The 27,036-nt window shown below is 43.8% G+C and overlaps 1 protein-coding gene across 1 annotated transcript in view; it reads right to left on the bottom strand.

Moving 5' to 3' along the window:
* Nucleotides 1-27,036, bottom strand: part of erap1b (endoplasmic reticulum aminopeptidase 1b) — a 55,611-nt gene that overhangs the window by 28,000 nt on the left and 575 nt on the right. The window contains exons 2-7 of the mRNA XM_055887521.1: nt 26,565-26,957; nt 26,017-26,187; nt 25,271-25,409; nt 24,450-24,584; nt 24,036-24,156; nt 23,688-23,842 (exon numbers count right to left, since the gene is read on the bottom strand). Of these exons, the coding sequence (XP_055743496.1) occupies nt 23,688-23,842; nt 24,036-24,156; nt 24,450-24,584; nt 25,271-25,409; nt 26,017-26,187; nt 26,565-26,920 (1,077 nt within the window). The 5' untranslated portion in view covers nt 26,921-26,957. The remainder of the gene's footprint in view (nt 1-23,687; nt 23,843-24,035; nt 24,157-24,449; nt 24,585-25,270; nt 25,410-26,016; nt 26,188-26,564; nt 26,958-27,036) is intronic.

The raw sequence follows: 27,036 nt of genomic DNA, 5'->3' as shown, positions 1-27,036 counted from the left end.
AGGACAAGATAGTCACTAGGTTACTGAACCACTAGACCAACAGGAGAAGAGACAGGGTTAAGACAAGATAGTCACTAGGTTACTGAACCACTAGACCAACAGGAGTAGAGACAGGGATAGGACAAGATAGTCACTAGGTTACTGAACCACTAGAACAACAGGAGAAGAGACAGGGTTTGGACAAGATAGTCACTAGGTTACTGAACCACTAGACCAACAGGAGAAGAGACAGGGTTAGGACAAGATAGTCACTAGGTTACCAACCCACCAGAACAACAGGAGAAGAGACAGGGTTAGGACAAGATAGTCACTAGGTTACCAACCCACCAGAACAACAGGAGAAGAGACAGGGTTAGGACAAGATAGTCACTAGGTTACTGAACCAATAGACCAACAGGAGAAGAGACAGGGTTAAGACAAGATAGTCACTAGGTTACTGAACCACTAGAACAGGAGTAGAGACAGGGTTAGGACAAGATAGTCACTAGGTTACCAACCCACTAGAATATCAGGAGCAGAGACAGGGTTAGGACAAGATAGTCACTAGGTTACCAACCCACTAGAACATCAGGAGCAGAGACAGGGTTAGGACAAGATAGTCACTAGGTTACCAACCCACTAGACCAAAAAGGGGAAGAGACAAGGTTAGGACAAGATAGTCACTAGGTTACTGAACCACTAGAACATCAGGAGAAGAGACAGGGTTAGGACAAGATAGTCACTAGGTTACTGAACCACTAGAACAACAGGAGAAGAGACAGGGTTAGGACAAGATAGTCACTAGGTTACTGAACCACTAGACCAACAGGAGAAGAGACAGGGTTAAGACAAGATAGTTACTAGGTTACTGAACCACTAGAACAACAGGAGAAGAGACAGGGTTAGGACAAGATAGTCACTAGGTTACTGAACCACTAGAACAACAGGAGAAGAGGCAGGGTTAGGACAAGATAGTCACTAGGTTACCAACCCACTAGACCAACAGGAGAAGAGACAGGGTTAGGACAAGATAGTCACTAGGTTACTGAACCACTAGAACATCAGGAGAAGAGACAGGGTTAGGACAAGATAGTCACTAGGTTACTGAACCACTAGACCAACAGGAGAAGAGACAGGGTTAAGACAAGATAGTCACTAGGTTACTGAACCACTAGACCAACAGGAGAAGAGACAGGGTTAGGACAAGATAGTCACTAGGTTACCAACCCACCAGAACAACAGGAGAAGAGACAGGGTTAGGACAAGATAGTCACTAGGTTACCAACCCACCAGAACAACAGGAGAAGAGACAGGGTTAGGACAAGATAGTCACTAGGTTACTGAACCACTAGAACAGGAGTAGAGACAGGGTTAGGACAAGATAGTCACTAGGTTACCAACCCACTAGAACATCAGGAGCAGAGACAGGGTTAGGACAAGATAGTCACTAGGTTACTGAACCACTAGACCAACAGGAGAAGAGACAGGGTTAGGACAAGATAGTCACTAGGTTACCAACCCACCAGAACAACAGGAGAAGAGACAGGGTTAGGACAAGATAGTCACTAGGTTACCAACCCACCAGAACAACAGGAGAAGAGACAGGGTTAGGACAAGATAGTCACTAGGTTACTGAACCAATAGACCAACAGGAGAAGAGACAGGGTTAAGACAAGATAGTCACTAGGTTACTGAACCACTAGAACAGGAGTAGAGACAGGGTTAGGACAAGATAGTCACTAGGTTACCAACCCACTAGAACATCAGGAGCAGAGACAGGGTTAGGACAAGATAGTCACTAGGTTACCAACCCACTAGAACATCAGGAGCAGAGACAGGGTTAGGACAAGATAGTCACTAGGTTACCAACCCACTAGACCAACAGGAGAAGAGACAAGGTTAGGACAAGATAGTCACTAGGTTACTGAACCACTAGAACATCAGGAGAAGAGACAGGGTTAGGACAAGATAGTCACTAGGTTACTGAACCACTAGAACAACAGGAGAAGAGACAGGGTTAGGACAAGATAGTCACTAGGTTACTGAACCACTAGACCAACAGGAGAAGAGACAGGGTTAAGACAAGATAGTTACTAGGTTACTGAACCACTAGAACAACAGGAGAAGAGACAGGGTTAGGAGAAGATAGTCACTAGGTTACTGAACCACTAGAACAACAGGAGAAGAGACAGGGTTAGGACAAGATAGTCACTAGGTTACCAACCCACTAGACCAACAGGAGAAGAGACAGGGTTAGGACAAGATAGTCACTAGGTTACTGAACCACTAGAACAACAGGAGAAGAGACAGGGTTAGGACAAGATAGTCACTAGGTTACCAACCCACTAGAACATCAGGAGAAGAGACAGGGTTAAGACAAGATAGTCACTAGGTTACCAACCCACTAGACCAACAGGAGAAGAGACAGGGTTAGGACAAGATAGTCACTAGGTTACTGAACCACTAGAACAACAGGAGAAGAGACAGGGTTAGGACAAGATAGTCACTAGGTTACTGAACCACTAGACCAACAGGAGAAGAGACAGGGTTAAGACAAGATAGTTACTAGGTTACTGAACCACTAGAACAACAGGAGAAGAGACAGGGTTAGGACAAGATAGTTACTAGGTTACTGAACCACTAGAACAACAGGAGTAGAGACAGGGTTAGGACAAGATAGTCACTAGGTTACCAACCCACTAGAACAACAGGAGAAGAGACAGGGTTAGGACAAGATAGTCACTAGGTTACTGAACCACTAGACCAACAGGAGAAGAGACAGGGTTAAGACAAGATAGTCACTAGGTTACTGAACCACTAGAACAACAGGAGAAGAGACAGGGTTAGGACAAGATAGTCACTAGGTTACTGAACCATTAGACCAACAGGAGAAGAGACAGGGTTAAGACAAGATAGTCACTAGGTTACTGAACCACTAGACCAACAGGAGAAGAGACAGGGTTTAGGACAAGATAGTCACTAGGTTACCAACCCACTAGACCAACAGGAGAAGAGGCAGGGTTAGGACAAGATAGTCACTAGGTTACCAACCCACTAGACCAACAGGAGAAGAGACAGGGTTAGGACAAGATAGTCACTAGGTTACTGAACCACTAGAACATCAGGAGAAGAGACAGGGTTAGGACAAGATAGTCACTAGGTTACTGAACCACTAGACCAACAGGAGAAGAGACAGGGTTAAGACAAGATAGTCACTAGGTTACTGAACCACTAGACCAACAGGAGTAGAGACAGGGATAGGACAAGATAGTCACTAGGTTACTGAACCACTAGAACAACAGGAGAAGAGACAGGGTTTGGACAAGATAGTCACTAGGTTACTGAACCACTAGACCAACAGGAGAAGAGACAGGGTTAGGACAAGATAGTCACTAGGTTACCAACCCACCAGAACAACAGGAGCAGAGACAGGGTTAGGACAAGATAGTCACTAGGTTACCAACCCACTAGACCAAAAAGGGGAAGAGACAAGGTTAGGACAAGATAGTCACTAGGTTACTGAACCACTAGAACATCAGGAGAAGAGACAAGGTTAGGACAAGATAGTCACTAGGTTACCAACCCACTAGACCAACAGGAGAAGAGACAGGGTTAGGACAAGATAGTCACTAGGTTACTGAACCACTAGAACAACAGGAGAAGAGACAGGGTTAGGACAAGATAGTCACTAGGTTACTGAACCACTAGACCAACAGGAGAAGAGACAGGGTTAAGACAAGATAGTTACTAGGTTACTGAACCACTAGAACAACAGGAGAAGAGACAGGGTTAGGACAAGATAGTCACTAGGTTACTGCACCACTAGAACAACAGGAGAAGAGGCAGGGTTAGGACAAGATAGTCACTAGGTTACCAACCCACTAGACCAACAGGAGAAGAGACAGGGTTAGGACAAGATAGTCACTAGGTTACTGAACCACTAGAACATCAGGAGAAGAGACAGGGTTAGGACAAGATAGTCACTAGGTTACTGAACCACTAGACCAACAGGAGAAGAGACAGGGTTAAGACAAGATAGTCACTAGGTTACTGAACCACTAGACCAACAGGAGTAGAGACAGGGATAGGACAAGATAGTCACTAGGTTACTGAACCACTAGAACAACAGGAGAAGAGACAGGGTTTGGACAAGATAGTCACTAGGTTACTGAACCACTAGACCAACAGGAGAAGAGACAGGGTTAGGACAAGATAGTCACTAGGTTACCAACCCACCAGAACAACAGGAGAAGAGACAGGGTTAGGACAAGATAGTCACTAGGTTACCAACCCACCAGAACAACAGGAGAAGAGACAGGGTTAGGACAAGATAGTCACTAGGTTACTGAACCACTAGAACAGGAGTAGAGACAGGGTTAGGACAAGATAGTCACTAGGTTACCAACCCACTAGAACATCAGGAGCAGAGACAGGGTTAGGACAAGATAGTCACTAGGTTACCAACCCACTAGACCAACAGGAGAAGAGACAAGGTTAGGACAAGATAGTCACTAGGTTACTGAACCACTAGAACATCAGGAGAAGAGACAGGGTTAGGACAAGATAGTCACTAGGTTACTGAACCACTAGAACAACAGGAGAAGAGACAGGGTTAGGACAAGATAGTCACTAGGTTACTGAACCACTAGACCAACAGGAGAAGAGACAGGGTTAAGACAAGATAGTTACTAGGTTACTGAACCACTAGAACAACAGGAGAAGAGACAGGGTTAGGACAAGATAGTCACTAGGTTACTGAACCACTAGAACAACAGGAGAAGAGACAGGGTTAGGACAAGATAGTCACTAGGTTACCAACCCACTAGACCAACAGGAGAAGAGACAGGGTTAGGACAAGATAGTCACTAGGTTACTGAACCACTAGAACAACAGGAGAAGAGACAGGGTTAGGACAAGATAGTCACTAGGTTACCAACCCACTAGAACATCAGGAGAAGAGACAGGGTTAAGACAAGATAGTCACTAGGTTACCAACCCACTAGACCAACAGGAGAAGAGACAGGGTTAGGACAAGATAGTCACTAGGTTACTGAACCACTAGAACAACAGGAGAAGAGACAGGGTTAGGACAAGATAGTCACTAGGTTACTGAACCACTAGACCAACAGGAGAAGAGACAGGGTTAAGACAAGATAGTTACTAGGTTACTGAACCACTAGAACAACAGGAGAAGAGACAGGGTTAGGACAAGATAGTTACTAGGTTACTGAACCACTAGAACAACAGGAGTAGAGACAGGGTTAGGACAAGATAGTTACTAGGTTACTGAACCACTAGAACATCAGGAGAAGAGACAGGGTTAGGACAAGATAGTCACTAGGTTACTGAACCACTACACCAACAGGAGAAGAGACAGGGTTAAGACAAGATAGTCACTAGGTTACTGAACCACTAGACCAACAGGAGTAGAGACAGGGATAGGACAAGATAGTCACTAGGTTACTGAACCACTAGAACAGGAGTAGAGACAGGGTTAGGACAAGATAGTCACTAGGTTACCAACCCACTAGAACATCAGGAGCAGAGACAGGGTTAGGACAAGATAGTCACTAGGTTACCAACCCACTAGACCAACAGGAGAAGAGACAAGGTTAGGACAAGATAGTCACTAGGTTACTGAACCACTAGAACATCAGGAGAAGAGACAGGGTTAGGACAAGATAGTCACTAGGTTACTGAACCACTAGAACAACAGGAGAAGAGACAGGGTTAGGACAAGATAGTCACTAGGTTACTGAACCACTAGACCAACAGGAGAAGAGACAGGGTTAAGACAAGATAGTTACTAGGTTACTGAACCACTAGAACAACAGGAGAAGAGACAGGGTTAGGACAAGATAGTCACTAGGTTACTGAACCACTAGAACAACAGGAGAAGAGACAGGGTTAGGACAAGATAGTCACTAGGTTACCAACCCACTAGACCAACAGGAGAAGAGACAGGGTTAGGACAAGATAGTCACTAGGTTACTGAACCACTAGAACAACAGGAGAAGAGACAGGGTTAGGACAAGATAGTCACTAGGTTACCAACCCACTAGAACATCAGGAGAAGAGACAGGGTTAAGACAAGATAGTCACTAGGTTACCAACCCACTAGACCAACAGGAGAAGAGACAGGGTTAGGACAAGATAGTCACTAGGTTACTGAACCACTAGAACAACAGGAGAAGAGACAGGGTTAGGACAAGATAGTCACTAGGTTACTGAACCACTAGACCAACAGGAGAAGAGACAGGGTTAAGACAAGATAGTTACTAGGTTACTGAACCACTAGAACAACAGGAGAAGAGACAGGGTTAGGACAAGATAGTTACTAGGTTACTGAACCACTAGAACAACAGGAGTAGAGACAGGGTTAGGACAAGATAGTTACTAGGTTACTGAACCACTAGAACATCAGGAGAAGAGACAGGGTTAGGACAAGATAGTCACTAGGTTACTGAACCACTACACCAACAGGAGAAGAGACAGGGTTAAGACAAGATAGTCACTAGGTTACTGAACCACTAGACCAACAGGAGTAGAGACAGGGATAGGACAAGATAGTCACTAGGTTACTGAACCACTAGAACAACAGGAGAAGAGACAGGGTTTGGACAAGATAGTCAATAGGTTACTGAACCACTAGACCAACAGGAGAAGAGACAGGGTTAGGACAAGATAGTCACTAGGTTACCAACCCACCAGAACAACAGGAGAAGAGACAGGGTTAGGACAAGATAGTCACTAGGTTACCAACCCACCAGAACAACAGGAGAAGAGACAGGGTTAGGACAAGATAGTCACTAGGTTACTGAACCAATAGACCAACAGGAGAAGAGACAGGGTTAAGACAAGATAGTCACTAGGTTACTGAACCACTAGAACAGGAGTAGAGACAGGGTTAGGACAAGATAGTCACTAGGTTACCAACCCACTAGAACATCAGGAGCAGAGACAGGGTTAGGACAAGATAGTCACTAGGTTACCAACCCACTAGAACATCAGGAGCAGAGACAGGGTTAGGACAAGATAGTCACTAGGTTACCAACCCACTAGACCAACAGGAGAAGAGACAAGGTTAGGACAAGATAGTCACTAGGTTACTGAACCACTAGAACATCAGGAGAAGAGACAGGGTTAGGACAAGATAGTCACTAGGTTACTGAACCACTAGAACAACAGGAGAAGAGACAGGGTTAGGACAAGATAGTCACTAGGTTACTGAACCACTAGACCAACAGGAGAAGAGACAGGGTTAAGACAAGATAGTTACTAGGTTACTGAACCACTAGAACAACAGGAGAAGAGACAGGGTTAGGACAAGATAGTCACTAGGTTACTGAACCACTAGAACAACAGGAGAAGAGACAGGGTTAGGACAAGATAGTCACTAGGTTACCAACCCACTAGACAAACAGGAGAAGAGAGAGGGTTAGGACAAGATAGTCACTAGGTTACTGAACCACTAGAACAAAAGGAGAAGAGACAGGGTTAGGACAAGATAGTCACTAGGTTACCAACCCACTAGAACATCAGGAGAAGAGACAGGGTTAAGACAAGATAGTCACTAGGTTACCAACCCACTAGACCAACAGGAGAAGAGACAGGGTTAGGACAAGATAGTCACTAGGTTACTGAACCACTAGAACAACAGGAGAAGAGACAGGGTTAGGACAAGATAGTCACTAGGTTACTGAACCACTAGACCAACAGGAGAAGAGACAGGGTTAAGACAAGATAGTTACTAGGTTACTGAACCACTAGAACAACAGGAGAAGAGACAGGGTTAGGACAAGATAGTTACTAGGTTACTGAACCACTAGAACAACAGGAGTAGAGACAGGGTTAGGACAAGATAGTTACTAGGTTACTGAACCACTAGAACAACAGGAGTAGAGACAGGGTTAGGACAAGATAGTCACTAGGTTACCAACCCACTAGAACAACAGGAGAAGAGACAGGGTTAGGACAAGATAGTCACTAGGTTACTGAACCACTAGACCAACAGGAGAAGAGACAGGGTTAAGACAAGATAGTCACTAGGTTACTGAACCACTAGAACAACAGGAGAAGAGACAGGGTTAGGACAAGATAGTCACTAGGTTACTGAACCATTAGACCAACAGGAGAAGAGACAGGGTTAAGACAAGATAGTCACTAGGTTACTGAACCACTAGAACATCAGGAGAAGAGACAGGGTTAGGACAAGATAGTCACTAGGTTACTGAACCACTAGAACAACAGGAGTAGAGACAGGGTTAGGACAAGATAGTCACTAGGTTACCAACCCACTAGACCAACAGGAGAATAGACAGGGTTAAGACAAGATAGTCACTAGGTTACCAACCCACTAGACCAACAGGAGCAGAGACAGGGTTAGGACAAGATAGTTACTAGGTTACCAACCCACTAGACCAACAGGAGAAGAGACAGGGTTAGGACAATATAGTCACTAGGTTACTGAACCACCAGAACAACAGGAGAAGAGACAGGGTTAAGACAAGATAGTCACTAGGTTACTGAACCACTAGACCAAAAGGAGAAGAGACAGGGTTAGGACAAGATAGTCACTAGGTTACTGAACCACTAGAACAACAGGAGAAGAGACAGGGTTAGGACAAGATAGTCACTAGGTTACTGAACCACTAGAACAACAGGAGTAGAGACAGGGTTAGGACAAGATAGTCACTAGGTTACTGAACCACTAGAACAACAGGAGAAGAGACAGGGTTAGGACAAGATAGTCACTAGGTTACTGAACCACTAGAACATCAGGAGAAGAGACAGGTTTAGGACAAGATAGTCACTAGGTTACCAACCCACTAGACCAACAGGAGAAGAGGCAGGGTTAGGACAAGATAGTCACTAGGTTACCAACCCACTAGACCAACAGGAGAAGAGACAGGGTTAGGACAAGATAGTCACTAGGTTACTGAACCACTAGAACATCAGGAGAAGAGACAGGGTTAGGACAAGATAGTCACTAGGTTACTGAACCACTAGACCAACAGGAGAAGAGACAGGGTTAAGACAAGATAGTCACTAGGTTACTGAACCACTAGACCAACAGGAGTAGAGACAGGGATAGGACAAGATAGTCACTAGGTTACTGAACCACTAGAACAACAGGAGAAGAGACAGGGTTTGGACAAGATAGTCACTAGGTTACTGAACCACTAGACCAACAGGAGAAGAGACAGGGTTAGGACAAGATAGTCACTAGGTTACCAACCCACCAGAACAACAGGAGAAGAGACAGGGTTAGGACAAGATAGTCACTAGGTTACCAACCCACCAGAACAACAGGAGAAGAGACAGGGTTAGGACAAGATAGTCACTAGGTTACTGAACCACTAGACCAACAGGAGAAGAGACAGGGTTAAGACAAGATAGTCACTAGGTTACCAACCCACCAGAACAACAGGAGAAGAGACAGGGTTAGGACAAGATAGTCACTAGGTTACTGAACCACTAGAACAACAGGAGAAGAGACAGGGTTAGGACAAGATAGTCACTAGGTTACTGAACCACTAGAACAACAGGAGAAGAGACAGGGTTAAGACAAGATAGTCACTAGGTTACTGAACCACTAGAACAACAGGAGAAGAGACAGGGTTAAGACAAGATAGTCACTAGGTTACTGAACCACTAGACCAACAGGAGAAGAGACAGGGTTAGGACAAGATAGTCACTAGGTTACCAACCCACTAGACCAACAGGAGAAGAGACAGGGTTAAGACAAGATAGTCACTAGGTTACTGAACCACTAGAACAACAGGAGAAGAGACAGGGTTAGGACAAGATAGTCACTAGGTTACCAACCCACTAGACCAACAGGAGAAGAGACAGGGTTAAGACAAGATAGTCACTAGGTTACTGAACCACTAGAACAACAGGAGAAGAGACAGGGTTAGGACAAGATAGTCACTAGGTTACCAACCCACTAGACCAACAGGAGAAGAGACAAGGTTAGGACAAGATAGTCACTAGGTTACTGAACCACTAGACCAACAGGAGAAGAGACAGGGTTAGGACAAAATAGTCACTAGGTTACTGAACCACTAGACCAACAGGAGAAGAGACAGGGTTAGGACAAGATAGTCACTAGGTTACTGAACCACTAGACCAACAGGAGAAGAGACAGGGTTAGGACAAGATAGTTACTAGGTTACTGAACCACTAGAACAACAGGAGTAGAGACAGGGTTAGGACAAGATAGTCACTAGGTTACTGAACCACTAGACCAACAGGAGAAGAGACAGGGTTAAGACAAGATAGTTACTAGGTTACTGAACCACTAGAACAACAGGAGAAGAGACAGGGTTAGGACAAGATAGTCACTAGGTTACTGAACCACTAGACCAACAGGAGAAGAGACAGGGTTAGGACAAGATAGTTACTAGGTTACTGAACCACTAGAACAACAGGAGAAGAGACAGGGTTAGGACAAGATAGTCACTAGGTTCCTGAACCACTAGACCAACAGGAGAAGAGACAGGGTTAGGACAAGATAGTTACTAGGTTACTGAACCACTAGAACAACAGGAGAAGAGACAGGGTTAGGACAAGATAGTCACTAGGTTACTGAACCACTAGAACAACAGGAGAAGAGACAGGGTTAGGACAAGATAGTCACTAGGTTACCAACCCACTAGAACAACAGGAGTAGAGACAGGGTTAGGACAAGATAGTCACTAGGTTACTGAACCACTAGAACAACAGGAGAAGAGACAGGGTTAGGACAAGATAGTCACTAGGTTACTGAACCACTAGAACAACAGGAGAAGAGACAGGGTTAGGACAAGATAGTCACTAGGTTACCAACCCACTAGACCAACAGGAGCAGAGACAGGGATAGGACAAGATAGTCACTAGGTTACTGAACCACTAGAACAACAGGAGAAGAGACAGGGTTTGGACAAGATAGTCACTAGGTTACTGAACCACTAGACCAACAGGAGAAGAGACAGGGTTAGGACAAGATAGTCACTAGGTTACCAACCCACCAGAACAACAGGAGAAGAGACAGGGTTAGGACAAGATAGTCACTAGGTTACCAACCCACCAGAACAACAGGAGAAGAGACAGGGTTAGGACAAGATAGTCACTAGGTTACTGAACCACTAGAACAGGAGTAGAGACAGGGTTAGGACAAGATAGTCACTAGGTTACCAACCCACTAGAACATCAGGAGCAGAGACAGGGTTAGGACAAGATAGTCACTAGGTTACCAACCCACTAGACCAACAGGAGAAGAGACAAGGTTAGGACAAGATAGTCACTAGGTTACTGAACCACTAGAACATCAGGAGAAGAGACAGGGTTAGGACAAGATAGTCACTAGGTTACTGAACCACTAGAACAACAGGAGAAGAGACAGGGTTAGGACAAGATAGTCACTAGGTTACTGAACCACTAGACCAACAGGAGAAGAGACAGGGTTAAGACAAGATAGTTACTAGGTTACTGAACCACTAGAACAACAGGAGAAGAGACAGGGTTAGGACAAGATAGTCACTAGGTTACTGAACCACTAGAACAACAGGAGAAGAGACAGGGTTAGGACAAGATAGTCACTAGGTTACCAACCCACTAGACCAACAGGAGAAGAGACAGGGTTAGGACAAGATAGTCACTAGGTTACTGAACCACTAGAACAACAGGAGAAGAGACAGGGTTAGGACAAGATAGTCACTAGGTTACCAACCCACTAGAACATCAGGAGAAGAGACAGGGTTAAGACAAGATAGTCACTAGGTTACCAACCCACTAGACCAACAGGAGAAGAGACAGGGTTAGGACAAGATAGTCACTAGGTTACTGAACCACTAGAACAACAGGAGAAGAGACAGGGTTAGGACAAGATAGTCACTAGGTTACTGAACCACTAGACCAACAGGAGAAGAGACAGGGTTAAGACAAGATAGTTACTAGGTTACTGAACCACTAGAACAACAGGAGAAGAGACAGGGTTAGGACAAGATAGTTACTAGGTTACTGAACCACTAGAACAACAGGAGTAGAGACAGGGTTAGGACAAGATAGTTACTAGGTTACTGAACCACTAGAACATCAGGAGAAGAGACAGGGTTAGGACAAGATAGTCACTAGGTTACTGAACCACTACACCAACAGGAGAAGAGACAGGGTTAAGACAAGATAGTCACTAGGTTACTGAACCACTAGACCAACAGGAGTAGAGACAGGGATAGGACAAGATAGTCACTAGGTTACTGAACCACTAGAACAGGAGTAGAGACAGGGTTAGGACAAGATAGTCACTAGGTTACCAACCCACTAGAACATCAGGAGCAGAGACAGGGTTAGGACAAGATAGTCACTAGGTTACCAACCCACTAGACCAACAGGAGAAGAGACAAGGTTAGGACAAGATAGTCACTAGGTTACTGAACCACTAGAACATCAGGAGAAGAGACAGGGTTAGGACAAGATAGTCACTAGGTTACTGAACCACTAGAACAACAGGAGAAGAGACAGGGTTAGGACAAGATAGTCACTAGGTTACTGAACCACTAGACCAACAGGAGAAGAGACAGGGTTAAGACAAGATAGTTACTAGGTTACTGAACCACTAGAACAACAGGAGAAGAGACAGGGTTAGGACAAGATAGTCACTAGGTTACTGAACCACTAGAACAACAGGAGAAGAGACAGGGTTAGGACAAGATAGTCACTAGGTTACCAACCCACTAGACCAACAGGAGAAGAGACAGGGTTAGGACAAGATAGTCACTAGGTTACTGAACCACTAGAACAACAGGAGAAGAGACAGGGTTAGGACAAGATAGTCACTAGGTTACCAACCCACTAGAACATCAGGAGAAGAGACAGGGTTAAGACAAGATAGTCACTAGGTTACCAACCCACTAGACCAACAGGAGAAGAGACAGGGTTAGGACAAGATAGTCACTAGGTTACTGAACCACTAGAACAACAGGAGAAGAGACAGGGTTAGGACAAGATAGTCACTAGGTTACTGAACCACTAGACCAACAGGAGAAGAGACAGGGTTAAGACAAGATAGTTACTAGGTTACTGAACCACTAGAACAACAGGAGAAGAGACAGGGTTAGGACAAGATAGTTACTAGGTTACTGAACCACTAGAACAACAGGAGTAGAGACAGGGTTAGGACAAGATAGTTACTAGGTTACTGAACCACTAGAACATCAGGAGAAGAGACAGGGTTAGGACAAGATAGTCACTAGGTTACTGAACCACTACACCAACAGGAGAAGAGACAGGGTTAAGACAAGATAGTCACTAGGTTACTGAACCACTAGACCAACAGGAGTAGAGACAGGGATAGGACAAGATAGTCACTAGGTTACTGAACCACTAGAACAACAGGAGAAGAGACAGGGTTTGGACAAGATAGTCAATAGGTTACTGAACCACTAGACCAACAGGAGAAGAGACAGGGTTAGGACAAGATAGTCACTAGGTTACCAACCCACCAGAACAACAGGAGAAGAGACAGGGTTAGGACAAGATAGTCACTAGGTTACCAACCCACCAGAACAACAGGAGAAGAGACAGGGTTAGGACAAGATAGTCACTAGGTTACTGAACCAATAGACCAACAGGAGAAGAGACAGGGTTAAGACAAGATAGTCACTAGGTTACTGAACCACTAGAACAGGAGTAGAGACAGGGTTAGGACAAGATAGTCACTAGGTTACCAACCCACTAGAACATCAGGAGCAGAGACAGGGTTAGGACAAGATAGTCACTAGGTTACCAACCCACTAGAACATCAGGAGCAGAGACAGGGTTAGGACAAGATAGTCACTAGGTTACCAACCCACTAGACCAACAGGAGAAGAGACAAGGTTAGGACAAGATAGTCACTAGGTTACTGAACCACTAGAACATCAGGAGAAGAGACAGGGTTAGGACAAGATAGTCACTAGGTTACTGAACCACTAGAACAACAGGAGAAGAGACAGGGTTAGGACAAGATAGTCACTAGGTTACTGAACCACTAGACCAACAGGAGAAGAGACAGGGTTAAGACAAGATAGTTACTAGGTTACTGAACCACTAGAACAACAGGAGAAGAGACAGGGTTAGGACAAGATAGTCACTAGGTTACTGAACCACTAGAACAACAGGAGAAGAGACAGGGTTAGGACAAGATAGTCACTAGGTTACCAACCCACTAGACAAACAGGAGAAGAGAGAGGGTTAGGACAAGATAGTCACTAGGTTACTGAACCACTAGAACAAAAGGAGAAGAGACAGGGTTAGGACAAGATAGTCACTAGGTTACCAACCCACTAGAACATCAGGAGAAGAGACAGGGTTAAGACAAGATAGTCACTAGGTTACCAACCCACTAGACCAACAGGAGAAGAGACAGGGTTAGGACAAGATAGTCACTAGGTTACTGAACCACTAGAACAACAGGAGAAGAGACAGGGTTAGGACAAGATAGTCACTAGGTTACTGAACCACTAGACCAACAGGAGAAGAGACAGGGTTAAGACAAGATAGTTACTAGGTTACTGAACCACTAGAACAACAGGAGAAGAGACAGGGTTAGGACAAGATAGTTACTAGGTTACTGAACCACTAGAACAACAGGAGTAGAGACAGGGTTAGGACAAGATAGTTACTAGGTTACTGAACCACTAGAACAACAGGAGTAGAGACAGGGTTAGGACAAGATAGTCACTAGGTTACCAACCCACTAGAACAACAGGAGAAGAGACAGGGTTAGGACAAGATAGTCACTAGGTTACTGAACCACTAGACCAACAGGAGAAGAGACAGGGTTAAGACAAGATAGTCACTAGGTTACTGAACCACTAGAACAACAGGAGAAGAGACAGGGTTAGGACAAGATAGTCACTAGGTTACTGAACCATTAGACCAACAGGAGAAGAGACAGGGTTAAGACAAGATAGTCACTAGGTTACTGAACCACTAGAACATCAGGAGAAGAGACAGGGTTAGGACAAGATAGTCACTAGGTTACTGAACCACTAGAACAACAGGAGTAGAGACAGGGTTAGGACAAGATAGTCACTAGGTTACCAACCCACTAGACCAACAGGAGAATAGACAGGGTTAAGACAAGATAGTCACTAGGTTACCAACCCACTAGACCAACAGGAGCAGAGACAGGGTTAGGACAAGATAGTTACTAGGTTACCAACCCACTAGACCAACAGGAGAAGAGACAGGGTTAGGACAATATAGTCACTAGGTTACTGAACCACCAGAACAACAGGAGAAGAGACAGGGTTAAGACAAGATAGTCACTAGGTTACTGAACCACTAGACCAAAAGGAGAAGAGACAGGGTTAGGACAAGATAGTCACTAGGTTACTGAACCACTAGAACAACAGGAGAAGAGACAGGGTTAGGACAAGATAGTCACTAGGTTACTGAACCACTAGAACAACAGGAGTAGAGACAGGGTTAGGACAAGATAGTCACTAGGTTACTGAACCACTAGAACAACAGGAGAAGAGACAGGGTTAGGACAAGATAGTCACTAGGTTACTGAACCACTAGAACATCAGGAGAAGAGACAGGTTTAGGACAAGATAGTCACTAGGTTACCAACCCACTAGACCAACAGGAGAAGAGGCAGGGTTAGGACAAGATAGTCACTAGGTTACCAACCCACTAGACCAACAGGAGAAGAGACAGGGTTAGGACAAGATAGTCACTAGGTTACTGAACCACTAGAACATCAGGAGAAGAGACAGGGTTAGGACAAGATAGTCACTAGGTTACTGAACCACTAGACCAACAGGAGAAGAGACAGGGTTAAGACAAGATAGTCACTAGGTTACTGAACCACTAGACCAACAGGAGTAGAGACAGGGATAGGACAAGATAGTCACTAGGTTACTGAACCACTAGAACAACAGGAGAAGAGACAGGGTTTGGACAAGATAGTCACTAGGTTACTGAACCACTAGACCAACAGGAGAAGAGACAGGGTTAGGACAAGATAGTCACTAGGTTACCAACCCACCAGAACAACAGGAGAAGAGACAGGGTTAGGACAAGATAGTCACTAGGTTACCAACCCACCAGAACAACAGGAGAAGAGACAGGGTTAGGACAAGATAGTCACTAGGTTACTGAACCACTAGACCAACAGGAGAAGAGACAGGGTTAAGACAAGATAGTCACTAGGTTACCAACCCACCAGAACAACAGGAGAAGAGACAGGGTTAGGACAAGATAGTCACTAGGTTACTGAACCACTAGAACAACAGGAGAAGAGACAGGGTTAGGACAAGATAGTCACTAGGTTACTGAACCACTAGAACAACAGGAGAAGAGACAGGGTTAAGACAAGATAGTCACTAGGTTACTGAACCACTAGAACAACAGGAGAAGAGACAGGGTTAAGACAAGATAGTCACTAGGTTACTGAACCACTAGACCAACAGGAGAAGAGACAGGGTTAGGACAAGATAGTCACTAGGTTACCAACCCACTAGACCAACAGGAGAAGAGACAGGGTTAAGACAAGATAGTCACTAGGTTACTGAACCACTAGAACAACAGGAGAAGAGACAGGGTTAGGACAAGATAGTCACTAGGTTACCAACCCACTAGACCAACAGGAGAAGAGACAGGGTTAAGACAAGATAGTCACTAGGTTACTGAACCACTAGAACAACAGGAGAAGAGACAGGGTTAGGACAAGATAGTCACTAGGTTACCAACCCACTAGACCAACAGGAGAAGAGACAAGGTTAGGACAAGATAGTCACTAGGTTACTGAACCACTAGACCAACAGGAGAAGAGACAGGGTTAGGACAAGATAGTCACTAGGTTACTGAACCACTAGACCAACAGGAGAAGAGACAGGGTTAGGACAAGATAGTCACTAGGTTACTGAACCACTAGACCAACAGGAGAAGAGACAGGGTTAGGACAAGATAGTTACTAGGTTACTGAACCACTAGAACAACAGGAGTAGAGACAGGGTTAGGACAAGATAGTCACTAGGTTACTGAACCACTAGACCAACAGGAGAAGAGACAGGGTTAAGACAAGATAGTTACTAGGTTACTGAACCACTAGAACAACAGGAGAAGAGACAGGGTTAGGACAAGATAGTCACTAGGTTACTGAACCACTAGACCAACAGGAGAAGAGACAGGGTTAGGACAAGATAGTTACTAGGTTACTGAACCACTAGAACAACAGGAGAAGAGACAGGGTTAGGACAAGATAGTCACTAGGTTCCTGAACCACTAGACCAACAGGAGAAGAGACAGGGTTAGGACAAGATAGTTACTAGGTTACTGAACCACTAGAACAACAGGAGAAGAGACAGGGTTAGGACAAGATAGTCACTAGGTTACTGAACCACTAGAACAACAGGAGAAGAGACAGGGTTAGGACAAGATAGTCACTAGGTTACCAACCCACTAGAACAACAGGAGTAGAGACAGGGTTAGGACAAGATAGTCACTAGGTTACTGAACCACTAGAACAACAGGAGAAGAGACAGGGTTAGGACAAGATAGTCACTAGGTTACTGAACCACTAGAACAACAGGAGAAGAGACAGGGTTAGGACAAGATAGTCACTAGGTTACCAACCCACTAGACCAACAGGAGCAGAGACAGGGATAGGACAAGATAGTCACTAGGTTACTGAACCACTAGAACAACAGGAGTAGAGACAGGGTTAGGACAAGATAGTCACTAGGTTATTGAACCACTAGAACAACAGGAGTAGAGACAGGGTCAAGACAAGATAGTCACTAGGTTACTGAACCACTAGACCAACAGGAGAAGAGACAGGGTTAGGACAAGATAGTCACTAGGTTACTGAACCACTAGAACAACAGGAGAAGAGACAGGGTTAAGACAAGATAGTCACTAGGTTACTGAACCACTAGAACATCAGGAGAAGAGACAGGGTTAAGACAAGATAGTCACTAGGTTACTGAACCACTAGAACAACAGGAGAAGAGACAGGGTTAAGACAAGATAGTCACTAGGTTACTGAACCATTAGACCAACAGGAGAAGAGACAGGGTTAAGACAAGATAGTCACTAGGTTACTGAACCACTAGAACATCAGGAGAAGAGACAGGGTTAGGACAAGATAGTCACTAGGTTACTGAACCACTAGAACAACAGGAGTAGAGACAGGGTTAGGACAAGATAGTCACTAGGTTACCAACCCACTAGAACAACAGGAGAAGAGACAGGGTTTGGACAAGATAGTCACTAGGTTACTGAACCACTAGACCAACAGGAGAAGAGACAGGGTTAGGACAAGATAGTCACTAGGTTACCAACCCACCAGAACAACAGGAGAAGAGACAGGGTTAGGACAAGATAGTCACTAGGTTACCAACCCACCAGAACAACAGGAGAAGAGACAGGGTTAGGACAAGATAGTCACTAGGTTACTGAACCAATAGACCAACAGGAGAAGAGACAGGGTTAAGACAAGATAGTCACTAGGTTACTGAACCACTAGAACAGGAGTAGAGACAGGGTTAGGACAAGATAGTCACTAGGTTACCAACCCACTAGAACATCAGGAGCAGAGACAGGGTTAGGACAAGATAGTCACTAGGTTACCAACCCACTAGAACATCAGGAGCAGAGACAGGGTTAGGACAAGATAGTCACTAGGTTACCAACCCACTAGACCAAAAAGGGGAAGAGACAAGGTTAGGACAAGATAGTCACTAGGTTACTGAACCACTAGAACATCAGGAGAAGAGACAGGGTTAGGACAAGATAGTCACTAGGTTACTGAACCACTAGAACAACAGGAGAAGAGACAGGGTTAGGACAAGATAGTCACTAGGTTACTGAACCACTAGACCAACAGGAGAAGAGACAAGGTTAAGACAAGATAGTTACTAGGTTACTGAACCACTAGAACAACAGGAGAAGAGACAGGGTTAGGACAAGATAGTCACTAGGTTACTGAACCACTAGAACAACAGGAGAAGAGACAGGGTTAGGACAAGATAGTCACTAGGTTACCAACCCACTAGACCAACAGGAGAAGAGACAGGGTTAGGACAAGATAGTCACTAGGTTACTGAACCACTAGAACAACAGGAGAAGAGACAGGGTTAGGACAAGATAGTCACTAGGTTACTGAACCACTAGACCAACAGGAGAAGAGACAGGGTTAAGACAAGATAGTCACTAGGTTACTGAATCACTAGACCAACAGGAGTAGAGACAGGGATAGGACAAGATAGTCACTAGGTTACTGAACCACTAGAACAACAGGAGAAGAGACAGGGTTTGGACAAGATAGTCACTAGTTTACCAACCCACCAGAACAACAGGAGAAGAGACAGGGTTAGGACAAGATAGTCACTAGGTTACCAACCCACCAGAACAACAGGAGAAGAGACAGGGTTAGGACAAGATAGTCACTAGGTTACTGAACCACTAGAACAACAGGAGAAGAGACAGGGTTAGGACAAGATAGTCACTAGGTTACTGAACCACTAGAACAACAGGAGAAGAGACAGGGTTAAGACAAGATAGTCACTAGGTTACTGAACCACTAGAACAACAGGAGAAGAGACAGGGTTAAGACAAGATAGTCACTAGGTTACTGAACCACTAGACCAACAGGAGAAGAGACAGGGTTAGGACAAGATAGTCACTAGGTTACCAACCCACTAGACCAACAGGAGAAGAGACAGGGTTAAGACAAGATAGTCACTAGGTTACTGAACCACTAGAACAACAGGAGAAGAGACAGGGTTAGGACAAGATAGTCACTAGGTTACCAACCCACTAGACCAACAGGAGAAGAGACAGGGTTAAGACAAGATAGTCACTAGGTTACTGAACCACTAGAACAACAGGAGAAGAGACAGGGTTAGGACAAGATAGTCACTAGGTTACCAACCCACTAGACCAACAGGAGAAGAGACAAGGTTAGGACAAGATAGTCACTAGGTTACTGAACCACTAGACCAACAGGAGAAGAGACAGGGTTAGGACAAGATAGTCACTAGGTTACTGAACCACTAGACCAACAGGAGAAGAGACAGGGTTAGGACAAGATAGTCACTAGGTTACTGAACCACTAGACCAACAGGAGAAGAGACAGGGTTAGGACAAGATAGTTACTAGGTTACTGAACCACTAGAACAACAGGAGTAGAGACAGGGTTAGGACAAGATAGTTACTAGGTTACTGAACCACTAGACCAACAGGAGAAGAGACAGGGTTAAGACAAGATAGTTACTAGGTTACTGAACCACTAGAACAACAGGAGAAGAGACAGGGTTAGGACAAGATAGTCACTAGGTTACTGAACCACTAGACCAACAGGAGAAGAGACAGGGTTAGGACAAGATAGTTACTAGGTTACTGAACCACTAGAACAACAGGAGAAGAGACAGGGTTAGGACAAGATAGTCACTAGGTTCCTGAACCACTAGACCAACAGGAGAAGAGACAGGGTTAGGACAAGATAGTTACTAGGTTACTGAACCACTAGAACAACAGGAGAAGAGACAGGGTTAGGACAAGATAGTCACTAGGTTACTGAACCACTAGAACAACAGGAGAAGAGACAGGGTTAGGACAAGATAGTCACTAGGTTACCAACCCACTAGAACAACAGGAGTAGAGACAGGGTTAGGACAAGATAGTCACTAGGTTACTGAACCACTAGAACAACAGGAGAAGAGACAGGGTTAGGACAAGATAGTCACTAGGTTACTGAACCACTAGAACAACAGGAGAAGAGACAGGGTTAGGACAAGATAGTCACTAGGTTACCAACCCACTAGACCAACAGGAGCAGAGACAGGGATAGGACAAGATAGTCACTAGGTTACTGAACCACTAGAACAACAGGAGTAGAGACAGGGTTAGGACAAGATAGTCACTAGGTTATTGAACCACTAGAACAACAGGAGTAGAGACAGGGTTAAGACAAGATAGTCACTAGGTTACTGAACCACTAGACCAACAGGAGAAGAGACAGGGTTAGGACAAGATAGTCACTAGGTTACTGAACCACTAGAACAACAGGAGAAGAGACAGGGTTAAGACAAGATAGTCACTAGGTTACTGAACCACTAGAACATCAGGAGAAGAGACAGGGTTAAGACAAGATAGTCACTAGGTTACTGAACCACTAGAACAACAGGAGAAGAGACAGGGTTAAGACAAGATAGTCACTAGGTTACTGAACCACTAGAACATCAGGAGAAGAGACAGGGTTAAGACAAGATAGTCACTAGGTTACTGAACCACTAGAACAACAGGAGAAGAGACAGGGTTAGGACAAGATAGTCACTAGGTTACTGAACCACTAGGTAAAAAACATAAAGAAATCTCACAAGAAATGTAATGCATTACCTAAAACTACTAGAACACTGGTAACACTTTACATTAGAGCACAGAAACAAGCTAATAATTAAGCAATAAGGCACAAGGGGGTGTGGTATATGGCCAATATACCACGGCTAAGGGCTGTTCTTACGTAGGATGCATCGCGGAGTGCCTGTATACAGCCCTTAGCCGTGGTATATTGGCCATATACCACAAACCCCCGAGCTGCCTTATTGCTATTATAAACTGGTTACCAACGTAATTAGAGCAGTAAAAATGAATGTTTTGTCGTACCCGCGGTATACGGTCTGATGTTTGGACTTGAAACACCCAGTACATAACAAGGAATATACCACATGCCTTCAGAAAGTATTCACACCCCTTGACTTTTTCAACAACAATAAAAATTGGTGTTACAGCCTGAATTTACGTGTTTCACTTCGATTTTTTGGTCACTGGCCTACACACAATTCCCCATAACGTTCAACTATTTTTTCTAAATGTTAACAAATTAATAAGAAATGAAAAGCTGAAATGTTTTGAGTCAATAAGTATTCAACCCCTTTGTTATGACAAGCCTAAATAAGTTCAGGAGTAAAAATGTGCTTAACAAATCACATAATAAGTTGCATGGACTTGGTCTTTTACCAAATAGGGCTATCTTCTGTATTCCACCAATACCTTGTCACAACACAACTGATTGGCTCAAACGCATTAAGATAATAAATTCCACAAATTAACTTTTAACAAGGCACACCTGTTAATTGAAATGCATTCCAGGTGACTACCTCATGAAGCTGGTTGAGAGAACGCCAAGAGTGTGCAAAGCTGTCATCAAGGCAAAGTGTGGCTACTTTGAAGAATCTCAAATATAAAATAGATTTTGATTTAACACTTTTTTGGTTACTACATGATTTCATATGTGTTATTTCATAGTTTTGATGTCTTCGCTATTATTCTACAATGTAGAACATAGTAAAAATAAAGAAAAACCCTGGAATGATTAAGTTTGTCCAAACTTTCACTGGTACTGTGTATATATATATTATTTTAACCCCTTTTTTGGGGTAGACACAAAAATCCCTTCATACCTCCATTCATTTTTTAAAAACCGGGACCAGTTAACTTCAGACAAGGGGTCATAGAGCAAAACGGAGAACACCATCGAGTCTCCTCTTTCCATAAAGTTGTCATAATAGTTTGTAGGTCAAACCATTGAGACGCTACAGAAGTTTACGTGTGAAGACCGATTTTCGGGATGTCTCATGGTCTAACAAACATCGCTCTAGCTCTCCCACCTTTCACCGCAGAAGTGTGATGCCGGTGGATGTGATGGATTGAGATGCATCCAATGCAAAAGATATCTCTAGCTTAAGCCGACTGATTTTGATGGAATGTTTTTGTTATGTAACTTAGATTGACACACCTGTGCGTCAATCGACTCTAGTGGGTTAATGTAGCCAAAGATTATAGGGTCCCCTAGGAAACACTGACCAACACTTTGGTTCCTATCCTGTCACAGTAACTCCTCCCTGACATTTTCATTTGTTGTCATGTCAAACAACACTGTATTCAAAGTGCCCACTATTATCTTCTTACTATAGAATTAGAATAACTATTATTTTTCCATGATTCCAACAGTTCACCCAAGTGTTTTGATCTAAATTGCAAGTCAAATCGCAATTGCAACATTTGGTTAACATTTGCCCATATCGTACAGCCCTATGTGGCAGCGTGGAAATGATCTCAAATGAGTGCAAGAAATGAATGAAAATGCACTTTTTTGGGGGGGGGGGGGGGGGGGGGGGTGTTGAAGTTGAATTGGAACAGTATAAAACAATGGAAATGGAAAGAGGCCCATTGAAATCACTTAAGAGTGTATGTGTTGCCACCCTAGGATCACTCACAACTTACTGAGGAAACACATTTAGGACTTGTATTATTCAAAAACATAAAATACTGTCTAATACCCGTCATATGTGTAACTATGTGTTGTTGTATGTGTCGAACTGCTTTGCTTTATCTTGGCCAGGTCGCAATTGTAAATGAGAACGTGTTCTCAACTTGCCTACCTGGTTAAATAAAGGTGAAATAAATAAATAAAAAATTAATTAAAACTAATACTGTGATGTGGCCATATCGCCCAGCCCTAATTTAATTTTCAATAAATGTGCAAACATTTCTAAAAAGTTTTTGTCACTTTGTCATTTTTGGGGGTATTGTGTGTAGATGGGCCAGAAAATAAATATATAGTTAGTCAGTTTTGAATTCAGGTTGTAACACAAGAAAATGTGGAATACTTTCTGAAGGAGATTCTGACAAAGCATCTGACTGATGAACCAACAGAGGTTAGTCCCACTTACCTGGTGTGCCAGCTCATGTGCGATCACCATGGTGATGCCTAGCTTGTCAGAGGCGGAGCTCTTGTTGGGGTCAAAGAGCAGCCCAGCCTCTCGGTATGTGGTCAGACCCCAGTTCTCCATCGCACCCGACTGGAAGTCTGGGATAGCTGCCAGGTCTGGGAGGAACACACAGGAATACATCAGGAAATTATTTATTTAAAAGTCTACTTACCAAAATGTGTATTAACCATTATTAAACATAGACATACATTAGTATAAACTGTCAGCTAGTGCCACCTCCTGCTACCAAACGCACCCCAGTAAGTCTATGTGTGGTGCGTAGCGTTGGTGCGGGTGTGTTCTACTCACCCTGTTTGGGTAGAGGATATGGGATGTCAAAGTAGTCATCGTAGAAGTCCAAAAGTCTGACTGCAGCATTCAGGGCAAAGTCTGTCTGGTCGATCTTGTCTGGTACAGCATACACTGAGATCTGATAGGATAATACCGAAGACGAGGTCAATCATAGAAATATGTTGTTGAGCCCTTCCACATAGCAGGGACTAGGGAGCTATAATGACGTGTACGTATAAACTAGTCGTAGTCAGTGAAACAGAGAAGAAGCACAAGGTTTCAGATAGAACCTGATCAACAAGACAGGACACAACTCCCTTTTCCACCTGAAAGTTATTCAATGCACTTCATTTCCATTTGCAGGTTGGGCATCATAAGTTAACCTTTCATTCTGACCAATGAGAGGACTTCCTGAGAGGACTTCCTGCTCACCTTGACTCCGTGACTGGTGGTCTTGCTGACAGACTGGAAGTCAGAGACGATGAAGGCCACCAGGTAGGTGCTCATCCTAACGCTGGTGTCAAAGTGGTCCTCCAGCACGCCACCTGGTAACTCTACTGTCTTTACCTGTGGAGGGAAGAGGTAGAGGATATGTTCATTATGACACCTGCCTCTCCCTGGCATTCAGACGGTGTGGAGAAACAGGTACTTTGAGATGCTCATAAAGGGGCTTGACAGGTGAAAGCGACACGCTGAAAACGTTTAAACGGATAGAATTTATTTGCCGTTCATCTGCCCCGTTTATCACCCGTTAATATATCTGTTATATATCACCTGTTAATAGATCTGTTATATATATATATATATATAACCTGTTAATAGATCTGTTATATATATATATCACGTGTTAATAGATCTGTTATATACCACCTGTTAATAGATCTGTTATATATCACCTGTTAATATATCTGTTATATATATATATATCACCTGTTAATATATCTGTTATATATAACCTGTTAATAGATCTGTTATATATATATATATATATATATATATATATCACCTGTTAATAGATCTGTTATATATCACCTGTTAATCTATCTGTTGTATATATATATATATATCACCTGTTAATATATCTGTTATATATCACCTGTTAATAGATCTGTTATATATCACCTGTTAATAGATCTGTTATATATCACCTGTTAATAGATCTGTTAAATATCAAGTGAAGGAACTGTGGAGACCAGGAGAGAAAGACACTTGAGACTATTGAGATGCAGCCCGTGGTGTGTTTCCCAGGGTACCTTGGGCATGTTGGAGAGGGCGATGTGGCGTGACTCACGCCGTATCTGGATGGTGAAGTTGGCTTTGAACGCCGGCTCATCGAAACAGGGGAATGCTGCTCGGGCACTGGTCGCTTCAAACTGAGTGGACGCCATAAACCTAACAGAACAGAGGAGAAAATAAAAGTGTTGTTAAGATATAAGATATACAGTAGGTCTAGGGAAAATTAATGTAAAGCTTATGATTGAGTAATTCATTATAGTGGCACACCTTTTAGCAGTGTTGTAGTACTTTGATTCAAAGACTCAGACTTGACTCGGACTCAAGTCACGATTTTCCCGACCCGTGACTCGACCAGTTGTGACTGTTGTCAGAAAATCTCTATATTTTGCATAATTCAACATATGAGCGACAGCAGCAAATGTTAGATAGCAGTATTATCTATGTAGCCTTACCAATGTGCAACGCTGGAATGAAATGTAACTTAAAAAATGGTTGGACTGCTACTTTTGGCACTACCAAGGGACTCGTGACTCGATTCGTGACTCGAACTTGGACTCGAACAATAAGGACTCGGGACTTGACTACATCACTGCTTCTTCGTGATCGTATCCAAATACAGGACAATTTTATCACTATAAGTGGTTGGTCACTTTCACTGCATATTCTTTTGGAAATGCACTGTAGAATGATTGACATGGGTTTTCAGTGCTCTAGGTGACCACCTATACTGCCCAGGGCCAATCCTGATGGTTCGTATTCTTACCTGACCTCTCCCTTGGTTGTGCGATAGGAGCTCTTGTAGAAACCGTGGAAACTGTCAGACAGGTTGGCAGAGAACTCCAGACGAACCGTGTACATCCCACCTCTGACCAGCAGCACATCAGACATCAGAGCTAGCTGATGGAAGGCTGGGTACTCCAACACCTGCAGAGGCCTTGAAGAATCAGAATAAGAACACTTTATTGCCATGCAACAAATGTTAGTAGGAATTTTATCTTGGTGTTGTAGCTACATAGAAGCACCGACAATCACATCCACATCAACAATTAATTCATTTACCATCAACACAGATAAAGACATCAGAATCAATAGAAATACACATGACAACCAGGGTTGGGTTCAAGTCCATTTGAATGCCAGTAAATTCAGAAAGTCAACCATATTCCAATTTCAATTCCAAAATGTCCTCCTTGAAAAGCATTAAAGATCATTTGAATTTCAGCGTACGTCCTGAATTGACTGGAATTTAAATGTAATTGACTCCAACCCTGATGACAACACTAGGTAGAAAAAGAAGGGACCCGATCATACACTGGCAGTGACCCTGGACCTTCCGGTGCCAAGAGCTCAGCTTTAGCTATCTGGAGATCCTTGCTGTGTAGGATGATGGTAGAGGTGTCCTCGAAGACCTGGAGTTGAATCTGCACCGCTCCGGTGAAGTCTAGGCTGGTCAGGTTAGGGTGGACGAGGAGATCATAGTGGATTGGAGAGACAGTTTCAGGAAGTCTCATGTGGATCCAGGGGAAAGGTTGGTTATTAGTGGCGACGGGAGGTAGAGGTAAGGAAGACTTGTCATTGGTATCATGGACTCCTGGAAGCTGTGCCGCCAAAGATGGGACAAAGGATACATGCAGGAGCACCAAGATGGTGACAGTTAACGTCGTCATCCTCACGCCTGAGAAAAAGCAGGAAGTCAGCAGTTTCCTACAGATGGAAGAAATTAAGTCAGGTTACATTGTAGCAAACCTGAATGGTGGAGCATGGTGGAGGTGGAGCATTGTTA

The sequence above is a fragment of the Salvelinus fontinalis genome, chromosome 28 (genome assembly GCF_029448725.1).
Source record: "Salvelinus fontinalis isolate EN_2023a chromosome 28, ASM2944872v1, whole genome shotgun sequence".
Taxonomy (NCBI): Eukaryota; Metazoa; Chordata; class Actinopteri; order Salmoniformes; family Salmonidae; genus Salvelinus; species Salvelinus fontinalis.
This window is presented reverse-complemented; position numbering and strand designations above follow the sequence as displayed.